We start from the raw sequence: 23,692 nt of genomic DNA, 5'->3' as shown, positions 1-23,692 counted from the left end.
CACCCGCTCTTGTAGACAGCATACTCAATTCAATGCATATATGAATGTAAGCCTCATAGTTGGCCACTGATGCCGGGCCATGTTCTGTGGTGTGCGTGCACACATGCTGACAATCTTGAAGCTCTGCTGTGTCTCATTCAAAAGCCAAGACAAAGCTAGAATGTCTGTTCGCAGCGTAGCTTCTGACCTGTAGATACCCTGTTACATACTGAATCTTGAGTGTATTGAAATCATTGTGTAGATACAAGATCTTTTGACATTTACTTGTGTATGGGAATATACTTTGCAGTCGGAATATTCTATTTCCTATCAGTAAAAGCCTTGGCACTTGCAATGTACCCTTTTGTATGTTTCAAATTGAGTGCAGGGTATAATAAACACAACAGACTAACAAAGGCCACCATGGACTGGGGTCCAGACTGCAACTTGGTATTGAGACTGGCCTGACTACTCATCCACAGCCGCGCCTGCTTGTAAAGATATAAAATCAGACAACTGCAACAACAAGCAAGCTACAAGAGCAACCAGGACACTGTTGTGCCTGTCTAGTGGTCGACGTCTGGCTTCTTCTGGCTCCTCTGTGCTCTGTCAGCTGCAGCGGCGATTTGTAGCGCCACAAGGATAATCACACTTTTAATCGTGATTTAAGTTTATGGCGCTGGGCGCTGGGTGCTCGTTTAGTTTCTAGCCAACCCGACGCGATGCTTGCAAGGATTTTCAATTTTTTCCATGGCTTCATCAGCATCAGAGGGCAGAGCGCCAGGATCGAGCGCCTTGTTAACTTGCCGCTTTCATTTTTATATATTTTTTTAATGATTTTTATTGCATAACAGGCGTCGTGTTTGCCTGCCTTCCATTGTCCTGTGCGGCAATTGCACTTTGCCACATTTTATAGTTGCCCCAGCAGCCCCCAAATGATTTGTGGATAATTCAGCCAGCCAGGCGGGCTAGCAGGCTGGCAGGCTAGCAGGCTGGCCGTCGAAGGGCAACTTTAGTCTGGCTTCTGAGCACGAGATTGTCAGCTTAAGATAGCATGTAAGAATACTTCAGCTATGGTTAAAACCTATGCGCAGTTGTGTGTGTGTAAATATTTACAAGATTGCATCAGTCCAAGTTGAAATTCAATCAAATTAAGTAGTTAGTTCAACTGTTACATTCTCAGCGTGCTCTCCATTACTATGCTCGACCATAATATAACAACAAGGTGCAGCAGCCACATAAATCTTGGCCACAAGTTGCCACACCTTTGCCCAAGCGCTTTACCCTGTAATTTGTAGCTGCTTTCTTCCAGCTAAACAAGCTCACATTTTCCCCAAGGAGAGACTGAGAGTGTGTCCCATCCGCGCTGCTCAACAAATTATGAGCTCTCACATTAATTTCACGTTGGGTGCCAAGTTTTCCGAGCGGCATCTGACGCTGGGCTCGGGTTTGAGGCTGAGCTATAAGCACATTTTTGTGCTGTAATTAGAAGGCAGTCGCAAGTCAAGTAAAAGCTAGTGGCCAACTTGAGCATTGAGAGGAGCAGAGGAGCCTGAAGATCGCAGACGAGAGCGAGGGGATTGGCCACTTGAAATGCAAATTGCGTGCAAATTATGGAAAACTGCCAGCCAAGCAGGCAGGTGAGCAAGTTTTTTGATTTGTTGTGCTAGCCGAGGTAGGAATTATGTTAGAGCGGAAATATTACTTAAGGCTCGAAAGTTGTGTTTTTAATTGCTTGAGTTGCGATTCAATTTGTGATGCAGCTCAGCAGAGTACAGCCTGGCTAGTCCTAATCAAATTAAATCCAAAGCTTAAAGCACATTATTAAATGTTCTTAAGCTTCTACACACTCTCATTGCCAGGACTATATAGATAAAGTTTACTCTTTCAGTTGTAAATCCTATATGTTAAAGTGACGTCAGTTGAAGTTAGGAAATAACGTTTTTTTCTATTCTTATTTTTTTATTTTTATAATTTTTTATTTTATTTTTCTTATTTATGGTAATAGATTTTTGAAATCATATCTCTTCATTCTTATAATAATTTTTATAATTTTTTATTTTATTGTTTTTTATTTATGGTAATAGATTATTGAAATCATATATCTTCACTCTTATAATAATTTTTATAATTTTTTTTTTATTATATTTTTTTATTTATGGTAATAGATTTTTGAAATCATATCTCTTCACTCTTATAGAGTTTTTATTTGGCCCTTAAAGACAATTCTTGTTTGGATAACTTACCGTTATTATGAGTTAGAAACGCGTTATCCGCCTCCGATGATGATGATCCTTGCTGCTCGTTGTTGGCATTCGATGAGGACGACGAGTTCGAGAAATCATACGGATGGCTCAAGCTATTATTGCCGCTAACAGCAGCTGTGGCAGCCAGCGCTTTAAAGAGATGTGCGGTGCGTTGCTGTTGCTGCTGTTGTTGCTGTTGTTGTTGCTGTTGCTGTGGATTGTACGGATTGTTGTATATGTTGCGAGTGTCAGTCGCTGGCTGCAGCTGCTGTTGTTGCAAGCTGTACTGTTGCTGCTGAAGCGTGTTATTAGCACTCAAGCCGTTCACCGTAAAATGTCGTGATTTTCCTGGAAGACGACACAGACAGACGGAGGGAGAGAAAGTGAGGAAGATAAGAAAAAAGTGACCCATGTACTTAGAAGTTAAGTTAGCTATGTTAATCTGTAGAGAAAAAAGAATGAAATCCGTCGAAAATTTTGAACAAAAAATTAAACTTTTTTGTCATGTCATGACAGTTGGCATTCCCAGCCGCTTCTCGAAGGCGCCGCCCCAAACTCCCACAAACACGCTTAATTGCACGCATTGAAATATGTAAATGCCCGAAGAGGGTGGCCGAGGGTTCGAAGGGGTTGTGGGGCTGGTGGGTTGTGTGGGTTGTGTGGGTGTGTGGGTGTATGAAGCTCCAATTAAACCATTTTCAATGCCATTCAAGAGGTTTGAGGTTATGTTTTTGCTTCGTTTGCTTTGCCACCTATTGTTGCGTTTCACATATGAATTATGCATGGCAATAATAACAACAACAACAAAGCAAACGATGTGTGTGTGTGTGTAGTTGTTGCTGTTTGCGGAAATGATGTTGACGCGGAAGCTGTAATAATGAAGCAGCAGCAGAGCTGCAAAATGTCGTCTAACGATGCATCCCGCATGCCCCCAAAATGTATGCTAACCCTTTCAATTTTCCAGCTCGGCCAAAAAGTTGTGCCCTTCTGCCTCTGCCGCTGCCTCTGTCTCTTGTCCTGTTGCTGCTGCTTTTTTGCTTCTTTTGCATATTAATTATGCATGTGTTGTTGGTGTGAAGGCATCAACACATTGTTTGAATTTTAAGCAACAAGCAGCAACAGTCTGGGCCCACCTACAGCCAGCTTTCTCTGAGTTTGTCAGTGCTCTGCAACCGTGGCAAATGCTCTAAGCGGGTATGATCACCCAGAGCTGATTTAGAGACAGCGAAGATTGTCAGGCCAAACGTAAGACGAAGATGTTTCTCGAAGCACTTTATAGCCCAACTGACACCCGCTGAATCAGAAAAGTTTGCAGTTATTTTGGTCGTGATTTCCCTCTACTCCGGCTACAGGGCAAAGTCAAGTTGGGCACGCCCAGATGGTGCGCTCTTGGCTGTCTGAATTGGTTAGCAGCTGATGTAGCACCGCTATTCAGCAGCCAACTGTATAAATATTAAGTGTGGCTGATAACGAGCTAATAACTCACTTAATTTTTGGGAGCGTGGATGGGTACGCTGGGTAGACTGGCAGCCAAGTAGCTGGAGAGCACGAAATAAATGTCAACGAAATTCGAAAGACAATAGCTTCAATAATTCGATGTCCCCTTTGCCGGCCAATTAGTTGGCTAAGTACATAATCACGTTAATTACATCAATTTAAATATTATATAGAAAAACGCATTGCAAGCACAGCAGCTAATTTATGGACATCATGTGTTTGTAATTAGCTTACAATTTTCGGGGCCGACATTAAAATTTGTTCGGTGCGTGTGAAATTGAATTGTTTTATGGCTTTATTTAAACGGCCAATAGGAATCGATCAATCGTTGGCTCGCTCTTATGCGTGCTGACCCAAAATAACGCCATATAATTAGCGTCAATCCATAAATAACTAAACGTATTTAAATATATAGATGCATATTTATATATAAAAAATATATATATGTTAATATATATATATATATTTCTGAATGTGCACTTAAAATCTAAAAAATACTTCTGTTTGGGGCTGGAAGCTTGTTAATTGTTAATTGGCAGCATTTTAAGCATCGATTGTTAATTGCTAGGCCTCATTGCATTCGACTCGAAGTGAAAAGTTTGAAGTACTTTCGTCTGGCAAAAGTTTCCAGCGGAAAACAATAGAACAATGACAGAACACGCTTACCGTAGGAAAAAGTCAAAAAATATATATAAAGGAGGCAAATGCAATTAGCTTGAAAGTCTTCACGAATTTGCATGTTTCCCAAAACAATTTAACACAATTCGTGTCTTTAGTGCTGCCAGCTAGCCAATCTACTCCATTGATGCCCCAAAAGCCTCTTTAAGGGAGCCATTGATAATTCAGAAATTGCTGTAAACTTTTATTCCCCTCATTGCTGTGTTTACTACATATATTCGGGGCTATTTTTGTATATTTTGCTTTTAACAAAATTTGCCAAATTTACACTTCACTAACACCCACAACACACACACATACACACACGATAACAACAAGAAACATTTGAAAGCATAACAATAGGCAAGTGTGATTCATTTTTGGTTTCGGCTCTGCGGAGGGGGCTTCAGTGGGAAAGTCGAAAAATAAATAAGGCAACATTCAATGCAAATTGGACTATTTACGCAAATTTTATTGCCAAGCACTTTTCTATTTATTTTCTTGTTGTGTGCTGTTATTTTTCGTTTCTTATTGTTGCTAGTTTGCCCAGCCACCACATGTGGCCATGTACTATATATATATACAAACATTTATATATATGTACGTATGTGTGTGGGTATCCTTGGAGCATACTTTATTTCCTTTATGCTGCGCAGGGAAATCGTTAGCCCCCAGCGACTAGTAAATCAGGCAATTTGAAAAGCGCTTCCTCGACTTTCATTTTTATGTTCTTGTTGTTGTTGTCGCTAACCCTTAGCTAACCTTTTGGGGTTACTCGTGGCTCGTCTGCTGCACAAATTATGCGATTTGATGTCATTATTTTGTCGCCAAACGGCGCGCGGCTCACTGGGCAATTGGCAGAGTTTTATGCTCGTATTTTGGGCCCGCTTTCCTCGACTGTGCGGTCTCCACATAAAAAGCGTTTGCCAAACAAAATCTGTTCTTTATTGACATTTGGAGGCGTCGCCGTTTTGCGCGTCGAGTCAACGAGTTGAATCGTGTCTGACGCTCTGTCAAAAAGCTTGATCTCGTTTCACTGGGGCTTACCAATAAATTTGTTCTAGTGAAAATTTATTGACATTGGTTTTTAAACCGCGACGCGTGTTGCCAAACGATTTTATGGCCTCTGATGTGCCGTCCATTGACATTGAGTTTCAGCATAACTGACCTTTAAGAATACAAAATGATTAGCATAAAAAAGTCGATATCGCAAATCGGGCGTATCAAAATGTTATCGTAGCCTCGAATAAAGCCAATAGGTATTTAATGGTGAGAATCTCCTATCAGACTGAAGCCATTCAATCAGTTCGAGACGCATTTTTTACACTGCAAACATAAAGATGGAAGTTCCACTTGGAATGGTATGAGAGCTGAAGACCGAAAATTTGATGCACAAATGTTTTTTAGTATTGATAGAAATATTTATATATAGTAGGTATATCTGGGGGCACTATATTTTATTTAATAATAATCTATTCTTTACTTAAATATTCTTCTCACATTCTTCAAAAAAGGTGGGGTCTACGTGACAGCTGATCAAACGCACAAAATGTTGAGTTAGTGAATCTGCTTAACCAATTTCTAAACTCTATCACAGGGAAGAGGAGAAAGGCATGACGGCTGTTAGATTGGTGCTGCCCATACCCATACGATAATCATTTTATGCAGTTATGCCAAACAGAATCAAAAGATGCTTTTATATCTATTAGCCCAATTCCAGTAAATTTAGCAACAGTAAAATCTGTTCCCTTGCGAGAGTATTTTTTATTTTATTTATTTATTTATTTTATTTTATTTTATTTTTTATTTTATTTTGAATGATTTTCTTTGGTTTTGTTTTCTTTTGTATAATTTATTTCTTTGTTCAGTCAGCTTAAATGTTCACACTTGTACATAGTGTAATAAATGTCTCTTCTTAGGGAAGAGAAGTAACCATTTTCAGCCTCCGAACTACCTGCAATTCTATAGCAATACAGCTTTAATGCCATAGCATAACTTAATCACTTTTAAGACTTTTACAACAACTGACTGACAAAAGCTTGAACCTAATCAAAGAACTTTTTTAACATTTCCCTAAATTTTGTTTGCAATAAAAGACCAAATGAATCGACATTTACATTGTCAACACAGAGAAATACATTAACATACGGCACTGTGTAATCTATGCAATTTTATATAGACAGAAATTTTCCCCTTTCGAGTGATTTGAATGCCTCGATATTGTGACATATGTTGAAGAGCGACGAGAGAAAGTTCAGTAACAATATGTCCCGTAGGGTTCGATACCCACAAAAGCCACCGCGGATACACCAGAAGCTGAATGACTCACTGTTGAAGCATGCCGGCAGCTACCCAGCGACATAATGAGTTACTTATCACACAAAAGAGACCGCGGATGTGCTGCCAGAAGGACACTGTCATTGCTTATCGGCGCGTTATCTGCTGCTATGCCTGCTGCTGCCTCTGAGGGCGTTGCATGTGCTCAGCAAACCGCGAAATGGAATCCATAGATCAAGCGGGCAGTGAGAAAAAAATGAGAGCAGAAGAGTAGACTGAATCGACTTGCATTGATAAATTAAAAACAGCCCAAATGTTTGCTATTGCTTTGACATGTTTGACAACAATGGAACCGTGGCACGGCCACTGTGCAGAGGCGGGGGTTGGGGGTTGGGAATGAGGAAAGCGGAAAACGGAAAGCGGAGTGCGACTTAAGCCGCTGACAAATGCGATTGCCTATTGAAATTGAAAAACCAGAACGAAACATAACACAACCCTTGAGGGTTGCCCGCTTGGCCCGCTTGGCATTTGCATTGATTTCAATTAATTTGCTTGTTGTTCTATCGCCGGCCGTTGTCCCCGAGCTGAAGTGGTCCGTGCTGTGTTGGGTTTGTGTGATTGTAATTGATATTTGGCTTGGCTCACTGCTGGGTTGCCTCTAATTTTGATTTTGGTTCTGAGTTGCGAGCTCTGGGTTCTGGGTGCTAGCCTTGAGTCAAGTGCTGCTCCCAGAACTGGCCCCGCGTCCTGTCTGGGGAATTATGTAAATGCCAGCGTGCATTAGAGACGCGACAGACTTTGGCAACTTCTTCCTCGACTCACCTCTAAGTCAGTCGCACTTCGCATTCGTCGCATTCTATAGAATTATTCAGCCCACTAACAGCGTTCAGCTGTGCGAATTTCTGTCCAGAGGGTGACAACAACCAACTGTCATTGGCAGCCAGAGTGCTTAGATACGAGTGCTAGATACAGCTGCGCAAGGTGTTGGGCAATCCTCTTTGTCTTTTCAAGTTTTGCCTTTGCGGATTTGTTTGGCTGCGTCAACAGCGTAACTCGCTTTTAGTTTTGTGAATTTCAAATGCAAGAACATCTGTTCAAGTATCCCAATGCTAATGCCTTTTATGCGAATTTTCTGCTCTGCAGCGTCCCTCTCACCAGCTTGGAATACATGACTTTGCCGCACTAAGACACGGCGATTAGATACCGCTTTAAGCGAGAAGTGGGTGCTGATTAGAAGCGAAAAAGTATCAATTTTGTCCCAAGCTCCTCATTTATTATAAAAACTATATACACTCTGGTTTGCCTCGCAAATGTTTTGTGCAATTTCCAATGCTAATGACGACATTTGGCAGCCCCCGTAAATGGCGTGTGCACAGGGCGACATTTGACATATTCAACTCATTAAACCAACATTGAAGGATGCCCAACAAAAAGCAGTTAGAGATCGCCGGCTGCGAGTGCGGATGTGTTTGCCAGGCTAATAATAAACACCCGACAAAAAAGCGAGCTCAAAGGCAAATGTTGAATGCGAGAGTGCGAGAACAATGGCCACAATGGCAACAGGATCAAAAATCAGTAACAAGGACGAACGGCAAGAGAATCGTTGGAGGGTTCATTAAAACTACGTCGCGACCATTCACCGTAGACCGGGGTCGGGCTGCAAAAACTACCCCTGGCTGGGCAGATCAAAGCAACTGCAACTTCCATTACCAAATTTTTTATGCGAACAGAGCGCGCGCAGCCAGCAAAAGGAAAACTTATTACAAAGTTGACATTGTGTCAAACACGAAATAACGAGCCAAAGGCGAAGCGGACACACGTCCAGGGCGAGGGACCTCGACACACCTTTTCTGAATCCCGTCGAGCGTCGTGCGGTTCGCAGTCGCAATTATTGCGTTTGAATTGTCAACACCCCGAATGTGCCGCGACTGTGGTCAAAATCGAATCGCTGCAGGCGATACCCAGTTCCCACCCTTTGCCATCGCCTCCGCTTCCGTCCCTCAATCGAGAATCTGCTGCGCCCTGGTAATCATTTCTCGCATGTGTTTAACGCGTCGGGCGTTGATTGTTACAATAACGTCGCCCATAGCGCAGATTTACGCCTCTAACGAGACTGAGCGAGGCTGCTGGCTGATGGCTTATGGCTGATGGCTGATGATGATGTCGTCGGGGTACTGCCCACTGGACAGTGAGACGAGCCAGCATCGTGTATCCCAGAGTCAACCCCAACGGCCAACCTTTGCCTTTTATGTGCAGCTCTCGCGCTGATGATTCAATGGAGATGTGTTAAATGTGTCATTATTTTTAACAATTTTTGTGTGTTTGTGTGTGGGTTTTAGCACCTTCTGTAATTTATGACCTTTGCCCTGGGCTATCGCTGATGGACTTCGATAATAATTGGGGCTTGGACTTTGAAGTGGGTCGCCAAAGGCCATAGAAATTGTTGGTGAATGAATAGCACATGCATTGCCGGCAAACTTGGCCTTATTCGGCCACAGACTCATTAATGAGACACTCGTAACAGCCAATTAGTCATCATGATAACAGCGCCACTCATCTCCTAAATCGAGACACTTCATCATAATAGCAAAAGCCGTCGCTCAACTCGTAAATGAAGAAAGACTCCGATTGGCAGTCAGATGATATCTGGCAGACAGCCAATAAATCAGACTTATTGGTTTTCAAAACAGATTTGCAGGGCAAAATACCAAACCACAATACGGCTAAAATGAAATGAGTCCACTTTTCTTATTTTTTGTTTGTGTTTTGCCAGGGGCAACAGGCAACACATCACCATGGCTTTAGAGTGCTCCTTGGACCATATGGCTTGATTCGAGCACTCGAACTATTCGTGTGCTCGGCAAAATCCATCAGAAGTGCGGCAGGCCGGCCGCATCATGCCTGTCGCATTGATGACACAAAGCGTGAAAGGATTAAGCGCGGACAGGAACAATAAAAGTTCATCACTGCTGAGGCTGATGCCCGGGCAGCCACAGGCTCTGGCAATTTGTCGCTCGTTTAGTTGAGTTGTGCGACAAAAATAGAATAAATGCTACAGATAATGAAAAAATGGACAGCTGGAGTCTACAGCGTAAATCGTTGTCGAGGACTGCGGCCACGACCACGACCACGTCCTCCCTTTGTCACGACCCGACCCAGCCTGGCCCATCCCAGCTACCCATCCCAGCCTGGCCGTTGGGCAGCTCCTGGTAATCCGACGATTAATTAAAAATGCTGTCTTTACAGTAAAGGGCTTAAAATTGAAATTGATTGCAGAGAAGCACAGATCGTCTGGCTTATGCAAAGTTTGTGCAATTTAAGCAAAGTTGTTTATGCTAAATATCGTTAATATAAATAACGTTGCTCGAGTGCCTCGGGTGCCGCTGGCGAAAACAATCACATTTATTACTGGCATAACTCCCCAGGGAGTGGAAATCATCAGCGTGCGCAGAGACCAAGCTCATCATGAACATCATCAGCATCAGCATTGGCGCCAACACCTGAATGAAAGTCGCTTAACAAGCTCGTAACTCCCCAGGGCCATATGCCAGAAATGAGCTACAGAAATAAAAATGAAAAGGCCCCAAAAGTTGAGAGCGAAACAAAACGCAACAGCAGAAGATCGTGAAAATTCATTTAGGCAAAGTTTACACGACTAAAAAGTTAAGAACCATTCTTTTAGAATAAGAGGCAAATTTGTGTTTTTATTTCTAATGAACTTTTTCCATTTGCTACCCCCTCAATCGCCACACCCCTAGCTCAACAGAGCCTGAATAGTCTCTGATTTGATTGGATTTTGGCTTGTTTGTTCTTTCCATTCGACGAAATGCCTTTTAGTCTAATTTTGCGTGCTGCTGATTAGCTGCATAAATATTGATGTTGTGCTATCGAATGAACTATATATGAATATGGGTTGAGTTTAAGCCCAACTCAGCTGCCAATATGCAAATAGCAAAAAAATAAAAACGGAAAACCCTAAAAGGTTTCCCAAAGGATGCTCAGTACACACACATGACCTGAGGGTTCCGGAAAACCTGAGCTTCAACCCCCAGCAACGAACAATAAAAAGCCATGTCACTTTCTCATATCAATTAGTTACGAGCGAGTTCACTTGATTCATTAGCGTGATAATTACCAACCAGCCGACGAACAAGCACGAGGTCAAGGATGCTGCGCAACTGGGAACTTGACATGCTTACAAAGTTTCCCACGCAGCCTGCTCGAGGGACAAGAAAAGGCAAGACTCTTGGTCATGTTGAGGCCCAAAAAAATAATGTCAACAATTTATACGCTGGCGGGCGAAAGTGCACAGTTAAAGATTAAAGTCAAATGGCCAAATGGGAATGGAAATAGTATATAACTGAAAAAGGACGAGGAGAGCTGCAGATGAAGATAAAGTCAAAGCTAACTGCTGCGACAACAAATTGCTGCCCAACGAACCATGAAACTCAATTCTCGGCCAGGTAGCGCTGCAGAGCGCACTGCAAAAAAATGTAGAAAGGACTACAACAATCAGTCGGAGTTGCAATGGATCCGCCGACAATTGGATTTAATTGGACTAAAAAGCCGAAAGAGCTATAGCTATGGCTATGGTTGCTTCTTTAAAGCGCAAAACTGGATTGCATTGCACACAATAGGATTTTCGCCAATGTCTGTTGCCAAGACAATTGATTTCAACGGCTTACCCCTCTTTATATGTCTGTTTCGCATTCGCCCTGATGAGCTGCACCTTGTCAAATCGGAATTGGCGCGACTCGCATGATTTGTGTAAAATTACAAATGTCGAGCTACGACATCGAGATAGCAATCACCCTTAAATTATGTGATACTAATAATTTACTTGTATTTGCTCTTTGTGTGGGCTAATTGCAGTTTGTCTGCTAAATAAATTTGCTGATCAAATTTGTTGAGATGTTTGTTTTGAGAGTTGTTTGGTTGCTGTGAAGGGAATAGATCTGAATTGAGTACTTGAAGTGGAATCACCTGTGGAGCAAATACTTTTTGGAATGCCTAAGCAAATGTGTCCATGCTTTCAATTTCCTTGCAAGTTTTTACAGAACTGACCCACTGACATCAGTATTCAGCCATCAATATTCGATTTACGCCTAGCTAAAAAATAAAATACAATTATCTTATGACAATTTGTCCTGCAGCTAAGCAATTAGATCCAATGCCCCAGTCGATTCCAATGGCGCTCAATGTTTAATTTCCTTTCAATTTATGCTGGAAATCGGGTCGACACATGCCAAAGACTCTGAGCCGCAGCCAAAGGCATCGACTGAAAGCCAATTTGCCAGTATGATTATGAAGAGCTATTGACGGGAGATGCCAATGCGGCATCGTTTCGAAAGCGCAAAGAGGGAGCGAAAGCACAAACAAGTTCGTTTGAAGTACTCACTGAAAATGGAGCTGAAGCTGGAGCTGGCGCTGGAGCTGGAACTGGAACTGGAACTGAAGCTGAAACTGCTGCTGAAGCTGAAGCTGGAGCTGCAACTGGAACTGAGAAGATGATGAAGTGTCAGTGGCATCGGTGGCTGTTGTCAAGTCAAGTGGCAGACGCATATCAATGGACGACAGCAAACAGCAAAAAGTGGAGAGCAAAAAATTTTACTTCAAGTGTCAATCAGTGACAAGACACACACACACACGGATGGGAGTAGAGCACACACGTACTCACATGCGATGCAGACGGCTGGAAGCTAATCGATTTATGTTGTAATATTCAAAAAGTTTCCCATAAGGACGACGAGGACGGGGATGAGGAGGAGGGCGAGGACAGCCGGCAGCGACCTAATCCAGTGGCACTCCCACGCGTCCCATCGTTGCTATAATTTGTCCCCAGCCAACGAGTCGAGGCTGCTGAGGCCACGGCCACGTGTTTGACTCTGATTTGAAGCACCCTGTCACTGGGTATATAGGGCCCATAAACGAATCGCAGGCATTCGGCCCACGGGCCAAGCGCCGAGGGACATGTGTCTGCATATGTGGGTGTGTCTGCATGTGTGTGTCAAAGTTGTTTCTGCTGTGTCGGTGTCGGTGTCGGTGTCGGCGTCTGTTTATCTGCCTTCGTTTGTCGCATTAAAATTGAATAAAAAATCAATCTCAATTCTAGCATAATTTGATTCCTGGCTTCGATTATGTGTAGATGTGTAAGTGTGCTTAAGTGTGCGGGATCACAGCATAGAAGGCATCCGCTTTGAACTGACGGCAAATGCAAAAAGTAAATAAATATTTAAATCATAATTTGTGTCCTCGTTGAAATATGATGAGGTGAGCAAGGCGCATAGTACTCCGGTATTATACAGATCTAAAGTAAGGCTTTTATTCTTATTAAACTGAATACTCGATCATGCATTGATTGTTCGCATTTAAAGCTTGTCTGATTGTTGTTTAACTTATAGCAGAGGAGGAGTTTCCCACTAAGAGGAGTAGCTTTTACCTATTGCTATGATATATTTCAATAAGTTCTAAAAGAGATCGCTAGAGATATAAACTATTATGAATTAATACTATTATTAGTCAATAAATTATTAATTAGCAAGCAAATATTTATCTCATATTTTCTAGGCTTAAATTTCTGTTTTGTTTTTTCTCAATTGCGACTAACCTAATTCCATAATATATTTAAACAAAATTTAATAAAATATTTTGAAAATACTGAAGATGTGATTCTATACATGAATATTTTATTTCATCAAACTTTTATGTTGTTGTATTATTATTATCAATATTTCTTATCTGATCTGAGCAAAAAAGTTATAGTATTCTTTACTGTATGCTGCATCTGTTCGTTAGTACTTATAAGTAAATGGTCTAGGCTACTCTTAAGTATCGTATGCTGGGTAAGCTAAGATAACATAGAGAACACCTTAATAATTTAAAAAGGTATCTTGAAGAAACCAGCCCAATTTGATGCTCTTAGCTGTCGTTTGATGTGGCATCTCACTAAAGCCAAGTCGAATAACTCAAAACTATCTACTGAGATGCGTGCAGTGGCGTTGCACTTTATTGTGTCTTAGATACTCGCAAAACAAAATATAAAGCTATTGGATGCCTGGCTTTAAGATTCGCTTCGCTGCACGGACGAATATCCCAGTGGAGCTTAACACCAAATTCACTTTTCGAGAAGAGTCCGCCAAACTTTTTATCCGCAGAGCTTATCCACATGTGAAGAGAAGACAAATAGAAATGCGCCAGCGGAGTTTCCTTCAGCTGCGTTTATTCCAATGCATTTAATAAAGTGTTTATTTCTGTTGCAACAAATTTGCCAGCTCAATGCAGCGCGTAGGAAAAACTCGACGACGAAAACAATCCGAGCTGAAACCTGAGCACGACACAAAGGAAAATTGCTTTTCCGCTACGCACACACACATGCGCTGCGAAAAACTGGCAAAATACCTAGCACGCTTCGCGGCGGCGGAAATATGTGGGCAACGCATCGGCAACCACACCTCCCAAGCACCCCACTGCCCGCCGTAAGGAGACAGATTGGAGCTCCGGCTATAACCCATCGAAGTTCGCCCGATGACGTATATCGAAGGGGTCGCATTTGGTGGGCGTGTGGCTGCATTCCCCGGCAATTTGGCATTATTTTGGGCGCAAGTTCGCTTCAGCCTTGCCGTGCAAGCATAGTTTTATTTCAACTCGCTTTTACATTTTACTTTTGTTTTCTATTTGTCTTTCGGTTCTGGCAGCTGGAGTTGGGGCTGGACACGCTTGGCATTCGGCTTGAGTGGCACATTATTTGATGATGCTTTTCGCGATTTTTTCGCACTTGAGTGGCTGATTTTTATTAGTTGAATTCTTTACGATTTCGCCTGAGAAAGTTTCTTCAGTTTCTTGCTTCTACATTTTCCTTGGCTTTTCCCGCTTTCAATGCCGCCGCACGTTCACTTACTTTTTGTTCGGCAAAACTTTTCCTTCCGTGGCTGGGCAAACAAAGATTTTGAAATATGGTAGCAAAAGTATGTGCTAGATGGCACAAGTAATTCCTTGCCTGCCCGCCCGCTATTTTAGATCATTCTGGCATTGAGTTTGGCGGCGCTTACCGAGAAGAATAATCTATTTTTATTTGATTGGAAGTGGAATGTGCTTAGATGATTCGGCTGCTTGATATTCAGATAATATCATTTCTTGCTTATCGCTTAATTGTCAAGCTAAAGCTTTCACTTGTCAGGTGAATGCGCGCCCATCTTGATGAGGACAGAACAAATACACGGAAATGAAAGTTAATTTGAATACATTACCAATTCTAATTACGATTTTTCAAGTGCAATAAAGAGGAGCACGAGGAATACGGCAGGGCGACAAAAGACAAACACGATGACGCTGACGATGGCATGAATAAAATAATATTGGCTGGACCCACCGAATCGTAGGGACCGCCCAGCCAACCAGGGTGTCGGTAGGAAAACCACGAAGCATTCAAATTGGAATTCCAAAAAGCGAATAGACAACAAGGCTGCAGACCGACAGACGGCCATGGGCAATAAGAATCGGAATGGAAATAGGAAGTGGGACGTTGGCTGACCAAAAGATTAGCTCAAATGTCCCAAGAAACAGATGGGGAAGCAGCGTAGTTTTCACAGCCAGTGACAGGAAAATGGCGTCAGCAACCACGAACAAAATTTGAATAATTTTTTCTTTTTTCTTTTGTGGCAGCATCTGCACAAGTGGCAAATGCATTAAAGATTGGGATGGGCAAACTTGTAGGGATTCGCATTTCATTTTATTAAAAATTCAAATACTCTGCTTATCGCTTCAGATGCCAGCTTAAACCACCTGCAAGGAATACCAGGCGCCGCACACCCCAATTGACTTTTACCTCCCACATCACAACAACTTTCGCTATTTGAAGCTCGCTTATTATGCAGCATTTTTTCTCCCCACTTTTTCTATCCATGGCCAAGGTCTAGCTGCTATTTCATATGCCTCCTGCCACAGCAAAAATTACAAATGAAAATTAAGTAAATATTATAATATATATATGTTGCCACCTGGCTGGGGGCTGGGGGCTGGGGGCTGGGTGCTGGTTGTTGGGTTAGCTTTTCCACAAGTTGCTGGCATCGAATCCATTTGGGTGCCGCCTCGGCAAATAAATGATAAGCATTACATTTGATATTCATTATTTGATAACGTGTAATAAGAAATAAAAATAAAACGCTAGCGGAAATGAAAATGTTACCGAACAGGAGGTAGACGCGGACTCCAACCAGCCAACCAGCCGGTTTCTCAGCCAGTCAGCCAGTCAGGACTAAGGTCGCAGGACAGGCTACAGGATTAAATGTTTGCCTAAGTGAAATATGCTAAATGCTATGATATGTGCGGCTCGCATGCCTTCGTCTACGTGTTGTTGGCGTTTGATTTATGAGATTAAAGTGATGTTACCGAGAATTGGAGGTGAGTTGCTGTGGAATAATTTGCAAGCAGCGCAGGCTGAAGTAGCCTTGTGTCTGTAGTCTGTCCCTGCAGAGTAATTACGATTCCAAAGCATTTTTTATGTCCGCTTCTTTGCGAGTGCATTGACACTGCCATTCATCACATTAGCGCAAAAAGCCAATTCATTTGAAAGCCCAACTCAGAGGCTAATGTCAAGTCTTTCAATAGCGAGCAGCAGTGAAAGGACAAGGGGCAACTGAAAGTTTTGCTGGGCAGCCGATATTAGCCGATTGACTCAATATAGCTGGAATAACTGAGAGTTCCTTTTAAATATATATTGAAACTTCTCTTAATATTGAGTTCAATGCTGGAATTGCTTAAAGAAAAGATCGTGAGGCATGCAATGACAAGAAGTCGGCAATCGCAGATCCTGAGCATTCAACAGCGCACTTAAGTTTGATTGGATTGAGGCGAGGTCTCAGTAACTCAAAGCGAAAAGAGGGAAATCTGTTGGTGAAAATTGTGTCGACACACGCACACCGAAATCGGTGAGAACTCTTCACTTAAAGGCCACGAACGAGTGGCTGGCGCAGGTGCAGCACGGCGAGGGGGACTTGTGTGTGCTCAGAGCGTGAAATTATGAGCCCTTTAACAGCAACAGAAATAGCAGCAGCAGCAGCCGTGGGTAACGAGCACCTCAACGACAAGCTTAAGCTGCTTAAAACAAGCCATTGGCAAAGGGTAGGCAGCTACGAGGAAAAGTGGAAAGGTGAAAAGGTGGAAAGCGAAAGTGTCAAGGATGCGGCTGCCGCTTCATAGTCAAATTAAATTGCTCACTAAAACAGCGAGACGTGGAGTCGACGCTAAAGTAAAAGGATAATGTGAGCATAAAAACATTTTTAATGAAATCGAGACGACTTCCAACTGGGACAAACACGCATACTGAAGACTCGAGTCGAAGCCAGCGTGTAAAAATGTAACAAGTGAGTTTTAAATTAAACGCTGCCTCGACTGAGCGTAGCTGGGAGTTTAGCACTTGAGGTGAGGTGAGGTGAAGCATAGCAAGATGTAGCTACGCTGTTTTGTTTGCCTGTTTGCCAGTGTAATTTCTTTCGGCTGCACATTATTTTCATATCCCGCTTAAAATTTTAATTAATTTTCAGCTTGATTGCGTTTTAAAGAGGCTGCTGGCTTCTGTCTTCTTCTTCTGTGTAAGCGGGCTCCGGGTCCTGGGAATTTATAGTTATTGTGGTTGAGTGTGTGGGTTTCGCCTGGGTTACTGTGGCGCCCTTTGACTTTGCGTCGAGCAACAAATTTTGGTTTGCAATTATTTCGACAATTTGGGCTTAAGTGGGGCCTTAATAAATTTATGATTTCCATTGGACCAGCTAAATAAAATAAGGAGCCCCGCTCCCTTACCTTTAGTGGTATGCCTGTCCACATTTGCGTCTTTCAGGCCTGAAATGAGACACAAAACAAGTTTCTATCAGTGCACTGTCCATATTAATAGCAATAGCAGTATAGCACTTAAATCGTATTAGAATATGAGAAGGAAAACCATTCAGCTTCTGATCTCTTCATCACAATCTTACACTATTTGCATAATTTACTTTTTCTGAGAAGAGCTGTTACAAAGAACATTGATAAAAATAATATGTTAATATGAAAAGAAAATTTTCCGATCTCTTCACCAGCAGACTTTCTCTCAGCTCTTGGTCCGCAGTTGCCTTAGACACTCCAACTCTAGCAAATGGCAACTGAATCTTTGGACACGCCCACTGTTTTAATGGCTTTTTTATGGATTTATACTGTCAAATAATATATGACTGAAGACGATTCGATTGAATTAAAAAACTACAATTGAATAAATTCCTGTTATGGCTTCTTAACTTTTTGTTCTTACTAAACTATTTTTTATTTATACTAAAGAAATCAAAATCTACATAAAATATATGTGAAACCATAATTTAATTTTATTGTGTAATGTTGTGTTTGTATAGTCTGAAGTCTCTTATTTAGCCAACCTGCAAATGATCTTAACATACAATGAGCCAGATGGAACGACTAGTTCCATGCGTACCAGCTCGGATCCTCCTCGTTTGAAGGAGGCCGTTTCTGGCTTAATTGAGTTTTGAGCAGTTCCCATCATTTATCAAGGTGATATTCTATTCTTCTATTCTATTCTTAGCTACATTTTTTCGATTTTCCCTTACACAAATAAGGATATATATTGGAATACTTATATTCAATACGTCCACTCATAAATGGATCTGGAGTTCAGATACAACGGGTAACATACTCTGTTCTATGGCAATTACTTCTTTCTTTTTATCGTTAGTAAATCGTCGAGTACTTGGTGCAACTGTAGTCATTTATCTCTGTCAGTTGGCAGAAACTTATGTGGGAAATTTGTCTGTCGGGTCGCCACATTAGTCGTGGACCCAAGTCGTGGACACGTTTCATTGTTGCCCGCTCCTAGCTGGAGCTATCAAATGTTAATCTTAATTAATTGCTACTAATTACAAACTACAAAATGACAAGACGAACGTGTCTTTGCAGCTGGCATTGAAGGTGAGCTAACAATGCGGCGGTCAGAAGCAACTGCAGAGCAGTTGGTGAGTCCAAAGAATATCACGGGAACTGCAAACCTCGGAACATCTCGTAGCTGATCTGGGAATTTACTAAGCTAAGTGGCATATAAAGGGCATTCAATGAAAGACGAACATTTTCAAAAAAGAAAACAAAGCGCACAAGGGAGGAAGTGCAAAAGCAAAGCAAATGAATCCTTTTCGCATTGAACTCTATGATAAGGGCAACTGAGTCCAGTCGCGTGTTTGTGCAACTTCTAATTAATTTTTCGCAAAATTCTGTGCTCGAACGGAAATGAACTTAAACTTTTAGTGCAGGCGGAAGTGGAAAGTCGCTGCCAGAGTTGCATTTGCTGCAGTTGTTTCGTTTCGTGTTTCCGCCTGACCCATTCGCCCTCTTTGCCCAAAGCGGCCTCGCAGGAGGACTTTTGCTTTGTATTTGTCGGCTTGGCTGGTCGCATTTATTGTTTAGCCTTCTCGATGAATGCAAAAAAAAAGTGCAGAGGAAGCAGACGTCAAACATTATGAAAGCCACAGTGGGGCCACCAAAAACGTTGAACCAGAAGAGCCTAGGGGGCTAGTAGTCTACCCGAGGAATGGGTTTGCCCTTAAAGCGGTTTCATATCAAAATTTATATCTTTAAGTCGTTTATGCCATTATTAATAGACCTTGCGCCGCACCACTTGAAAGCTGCTTTCGAGTTTGCGGTTTTATTTTAATTTAATTCGGCGTTTAATTAATTCCCAGTTATCGCCACAGAACAGTCAACAGCTCGACGCTCAGCGTCCTGTGGCATTCGTTGCCACAGCTCTAATGGCGTCTAGCCGGTCAAAGAAATGAAACCAATGAAAGGTCTTATGGGTAGTGCTTCCACATACCGCAGACATATCGCGACGAGAGCTTAGCCCATAAACAGAACGATAAGCAGTGAGAGCAAGAGATAATGCGGTCTGCGCTTTAGTCAGACACTGTCTAGCTGGAATTTTTTCAACAATAAAGACTGAAGGCAGCCCAGGACTAAAGCATTAAATGGGGCTGCTGGAAGAGCTTTAAGAATTACTAAATTAAAATCACCCTTATTATCTAGCTGCGATCATAAACTATTTAAATTAGTCTCAGTTGTTTATCTGACAGGAATTCATAAAGTTTTATTGACTCGAGCTGGGGAGCGCCACGCATAAAGTGCCCATTAAAATCGTTGCCGACTCCACTTTATATTGTTCTGCAACTCCATCTACATCCCAGTCTCTGTGTACACAGTAATTCGCGCATAATTATGGCATAGACGTCATCAAATTTGATGCTTGCATCTTATGAACTGTCTCTGATTTGAGCCAATAGTTAACTGGCTGGGCTTGTGGCTGGCTGGCTGTATAGGCAGTTAGGTAAATTATCACGTCATGCTTGCTGCGTTCTGCATGCAAATGTGATGAAGTGGAATCATCTCTCGCATGGTAGATCCAACACATTTTATGTCATCTACGTGCTCATAACTTTTCATGCATTTTTTTTTTTGCTTTCCGGATTGTGCAGTTGTGTCGACATTTTGTTGAGTAAATAATTTTATTAGTTTGTGTCTGAATTTATCTAAGGGAGACTTTTACCTATATGTGTATTTATATATGTAATATATATATATATATTTGTGTTTGTCGTTGCGAGTTGATTAAGTTGATTTAGCTAATTTGTTGCTTGTTTAATTAGAAAAGTTGAAAATGGTTTCCTTCAACGAGTCAATGACCTGAAAAGTTTTGTGCTGCATACAAGACATCTGAAGCGTCTACTTTTGGGGAGTTGAGGTTTTTGGAGGGGATGGAGTTCAAGGTAGGCATATTTCTTGGACAACTCCTTAATTTTTTTGTTGCTGTTTGTTGGTCAGCTCAATATGGTCCACGATTTATCATTCACGCAATCAATATCCAATTAATGTCCTTTTATTCTGGCGACTTGCAAATATAATTAATTAAAATACCCTCCGCATGCCGCATGGCAACATATTTTTATGCCACATCAGCATACGGCACTGCAGCGCACTGTCCACTGGGAAATGCAAACCATATTCTATGCCTGGCTCACACCCGCGGAGTCTCTGGTTGAGCCCACGGCAGCGCTATGCACACTCATTAACGCAACAATAAAATATGCCCCGCCTATCCGGGCCAACGCCCGCCCACTTGGCACGGACAATTAATGTGACTGACACACATGGAAATTTTGCATCGGCTGCGTTGTCATATTTGATTTACAGTTGCAATTTACACACTTGCGAGGCGACTCACAGCATTCGGTGGCGGGCGGAGGGTCGACGTCAGCAGCCAGTGTCTGTTTGATGTTGTTAATTGATTTTCAAAGTCAACTTGCTGGGCCGGCAAACGTACTCCGACCCCAGCACTGGATCCCAGTTGTTCAGTTGCCCGAGTTTGGTTTCGCTTTTACTTCGCATTGCGCAACGTATCGCTCAGAGATTAGCAGGGCAGTAAAATGCGTCTCCATTCGAGCGCAAGCGACATAAAACCAATCCCTTAATGCCCCACGTCCCCAATCGTTAATTCTCCAATACCCAATGCCCGATCCGCATCCGCATCCGCATCGACAATTTACACATGGAGCTGAAGCTGGGATGCGTGTAAGTGCAGCGGAGCGCATTTGCAGCTGCAATTGCAAGTGGATTTGGATGTGGCCAGGACACTGCCAGGACGTGGTCTGTTTGTTTTATGTGCGGCCATTGTAGTGCACAAGTTGTTGTTGCCGCTGCTGTTGCTGTTGTTGCCTGCATGGCATGCGGTTCAATCAAAGCGATTTTCAATGTCCACAAAATTACGCAAAAGGACAGTTTGGTAATTTGACAACGACGACGGACGCACAGCGCACAGCGCACAGAACACACTCGCCTGTTGTTGGTAATGAGTTTGGTTTTACTGTTTAAATTTAAACATGCATCAGCCAGCCGAACGTGAGCGGAGCGGGACCAGGAGGCAGCTTCCTGATGCGGTCGGCTACAATTCTAAAGTGTATTTGCATTAAACGCTTCGTGAGCGACGTGGGAGGACGGGGAACACAAAACATGACAGTTGCATTAATTCTGATTGCGTAAATATTTTAAGTGTGCGGATTGCTGAAGGATCCGCAAAAAAGCTTAGTCTGGGCTGGGTTCTGGCATTTAAGTAGCGAGTGATGAGTGTGATGGGTGCATTTGATTTCCATGACCACAGACTGTCAAAATGTAATGCGTTGACCGCACCATTGGCCGAATAAAACTAGTTCTCTTAAAGACTCTTATAGGTTCAGGAAATAAGAGGAGTTCGTGTCAAAGATTTGCAGAACATTTTAATTGGGAATAGAAATATAAGAAATATAAGAAATATGAGAAATATAAGAAGTGTAAGAAGTGTAAGAAATATAAGAAATATAAGAAATATAAGAAATACAAGAAATATAAGAAATATAGAAATATAAGAAATATAAGATATATAGAAATATTAGAAATATAAGAAATATAAGAAATATTAGAAATATAAGATATATACGAAATATTAGAAATATAAGAAATATAAGATATACAAGAAATATAGAAATATACGATTTTTCTGTAAGCAACTCCGAGCTTGAAGCCTAGTTACAGCTGTCATCGGCTATTGCTTGACTAATAATTGTGTATAATAGGCTCAGACCTAACATGCTGCAGAGCTCCTCCACAGTTATATATATGAAATACATAGTTTTATATTAAATCAAAATACCTTTGAGCACTAAATAATTACTTTGTAGGCGTTTGCTTTACCTGCATTCTAAAGTATTTACCTTGAGGAACTGCCAGCTTGCAATAAGTGAAAGTTGGCATCATTCATTCGACCTGTTTAAGCGGAGTTTGAGAGTCGGGTCCTAATTGCATTGCAATCAATGCAACTTATAATGAAGAGTTTTTGTTTCTATTGTTTCTTTTAATCAAATCGATATATATTGTAGTAGTTGGAAGCTCACAAGAGTTGAGAGCATTGCAAGATTGAGATGAGAACAATTCAATTTCTTTGTCATTTGGTTAGGTACTCTGACTTCAGAGTCAAAATAAGTTTTCGCAGATTGTGTTTAATACATAGAAACTCACAATTTTGGCCAGTCAACTAAGATTAAGATCGATTTTCACAAAATAGAATTTCAAATATTTTATTTTGGTTTTGTTCCTTCACATTGACTGCAGTGTTAATCATAATTCTAATTAGATCATAACTTTTTGGTGATTTAATTCAGTCATTTCTTCTGTAATTTATAAAATTAACTTCTTGAACTGTCGTAGATAATTTCAAAAGTTTGGCTCATCAAGATCGCAGCCAACTTTAACAAATCTCTCTAGTAATCGATTTATAGCATCACAAACTTAATTCACTCAATATAAATGGAGTAAGATTACATTTGTTAGCCGCCTTTGTTGTTGTCTTTTACTTAAAATTTGTTATTAGACGCTGCTTAATCGACGATTAAATTTTGGATGAAATTGATAGATATAACGAGACAAAAAGTGGTTAAAAATCTGAGCTTTTTTTGAAGAGTCATCTGCATTCTGTTTTATCGTTCATTATTTTCAAATAGTTTTCATCCTCTATCTGGGCTTCGTTTTGCATATTTTTATTAAAGCGACACAGCTTTCCATTTGCCTCAAGCAGTTTTATTCCCACTCAATTTTTTACATCGAATTAATTAATTAATTTTTAAAATAGCCAGTAAAGCATAAATTTTGATTATGCAGGCATAACAAAACCAAATGTTTAATTATCGAGCAAATATCCAGACGAAGATCTAGACTCAATATTGAATATTTATTCCCAACATAAATAATTTACTGCAACTTTTCAGTACTTCTTCCGCCAGACACATTTAAATATTGTTTCGATATTTTTAATGAATTCCACTCTCAGTAAAGTATTTTAAATTCGTTGCCTTTCGTTGTCTTTGTGTCTCGACAAAAGCAAACAGAAGGCAAAGACAAACAATCCCAAAAAAAAACTCACTTAAAAGTAGAAGCGGAAAAATGCTTTTAAATATACAAATTCACATACAAACATAAGTAAATAT

At 41.3% G+C, this 23,692-nt stretch overlaps 1 protein-coding gene across 1 annotated transcript in view; it reads right to left on the bottom strand.

The window, feature by feature from the left end:
• Window positions 1-947: 947 nt before the first annotated feature.
• Window positions 948-23,692, bottom strand: part of LOC111597556 (probable serine/threonine-protein kinase dyrk1) — a 58,820-nt gene continuing 36,075 nt past the window's right edge. The window contains exons 3-5 of the mRNA XM_030225955.1: window positions 17,454-17,492; window positions 2,226-2,573; window positions 948-1,003 (exon numbers count right to left, since the gene is read on the bottom strand). Of these exons, the coding sequence (XP_030081815.1) occupies window positions 948-1,003; window positions 2,226-2,573; window positions 17,454-17,492 (443 nt within the window). The remainder of the gene's footprint in view (window positions 1,004-2,225; window positions 2,574-17,453; window positions 17,493-23,692) is intronic.

Source organism: Drosophila hydei, unplaced genomic scaffold (assembly GCF_003285905.1).
Source record: "Drosophila hydei strain 15085-1641.00,03,60 unplaced genomic scaffold, DhydRS2 tig00000001-arrow-pilon, whole genome shotgun sequence".
In the NCBI taxonomy this organism is placed as follows: domain Eukaryota; kingdom Metazoa; phylum Arthropoda; class Insecta; order Diptera; family Drosophilidae; genus Drosophila; species Drosophila hydei.
Note: the sequence above shows the minus strand (reverse complement) of the source record. Positions and strands in the feature narration are given on the sequence as shown.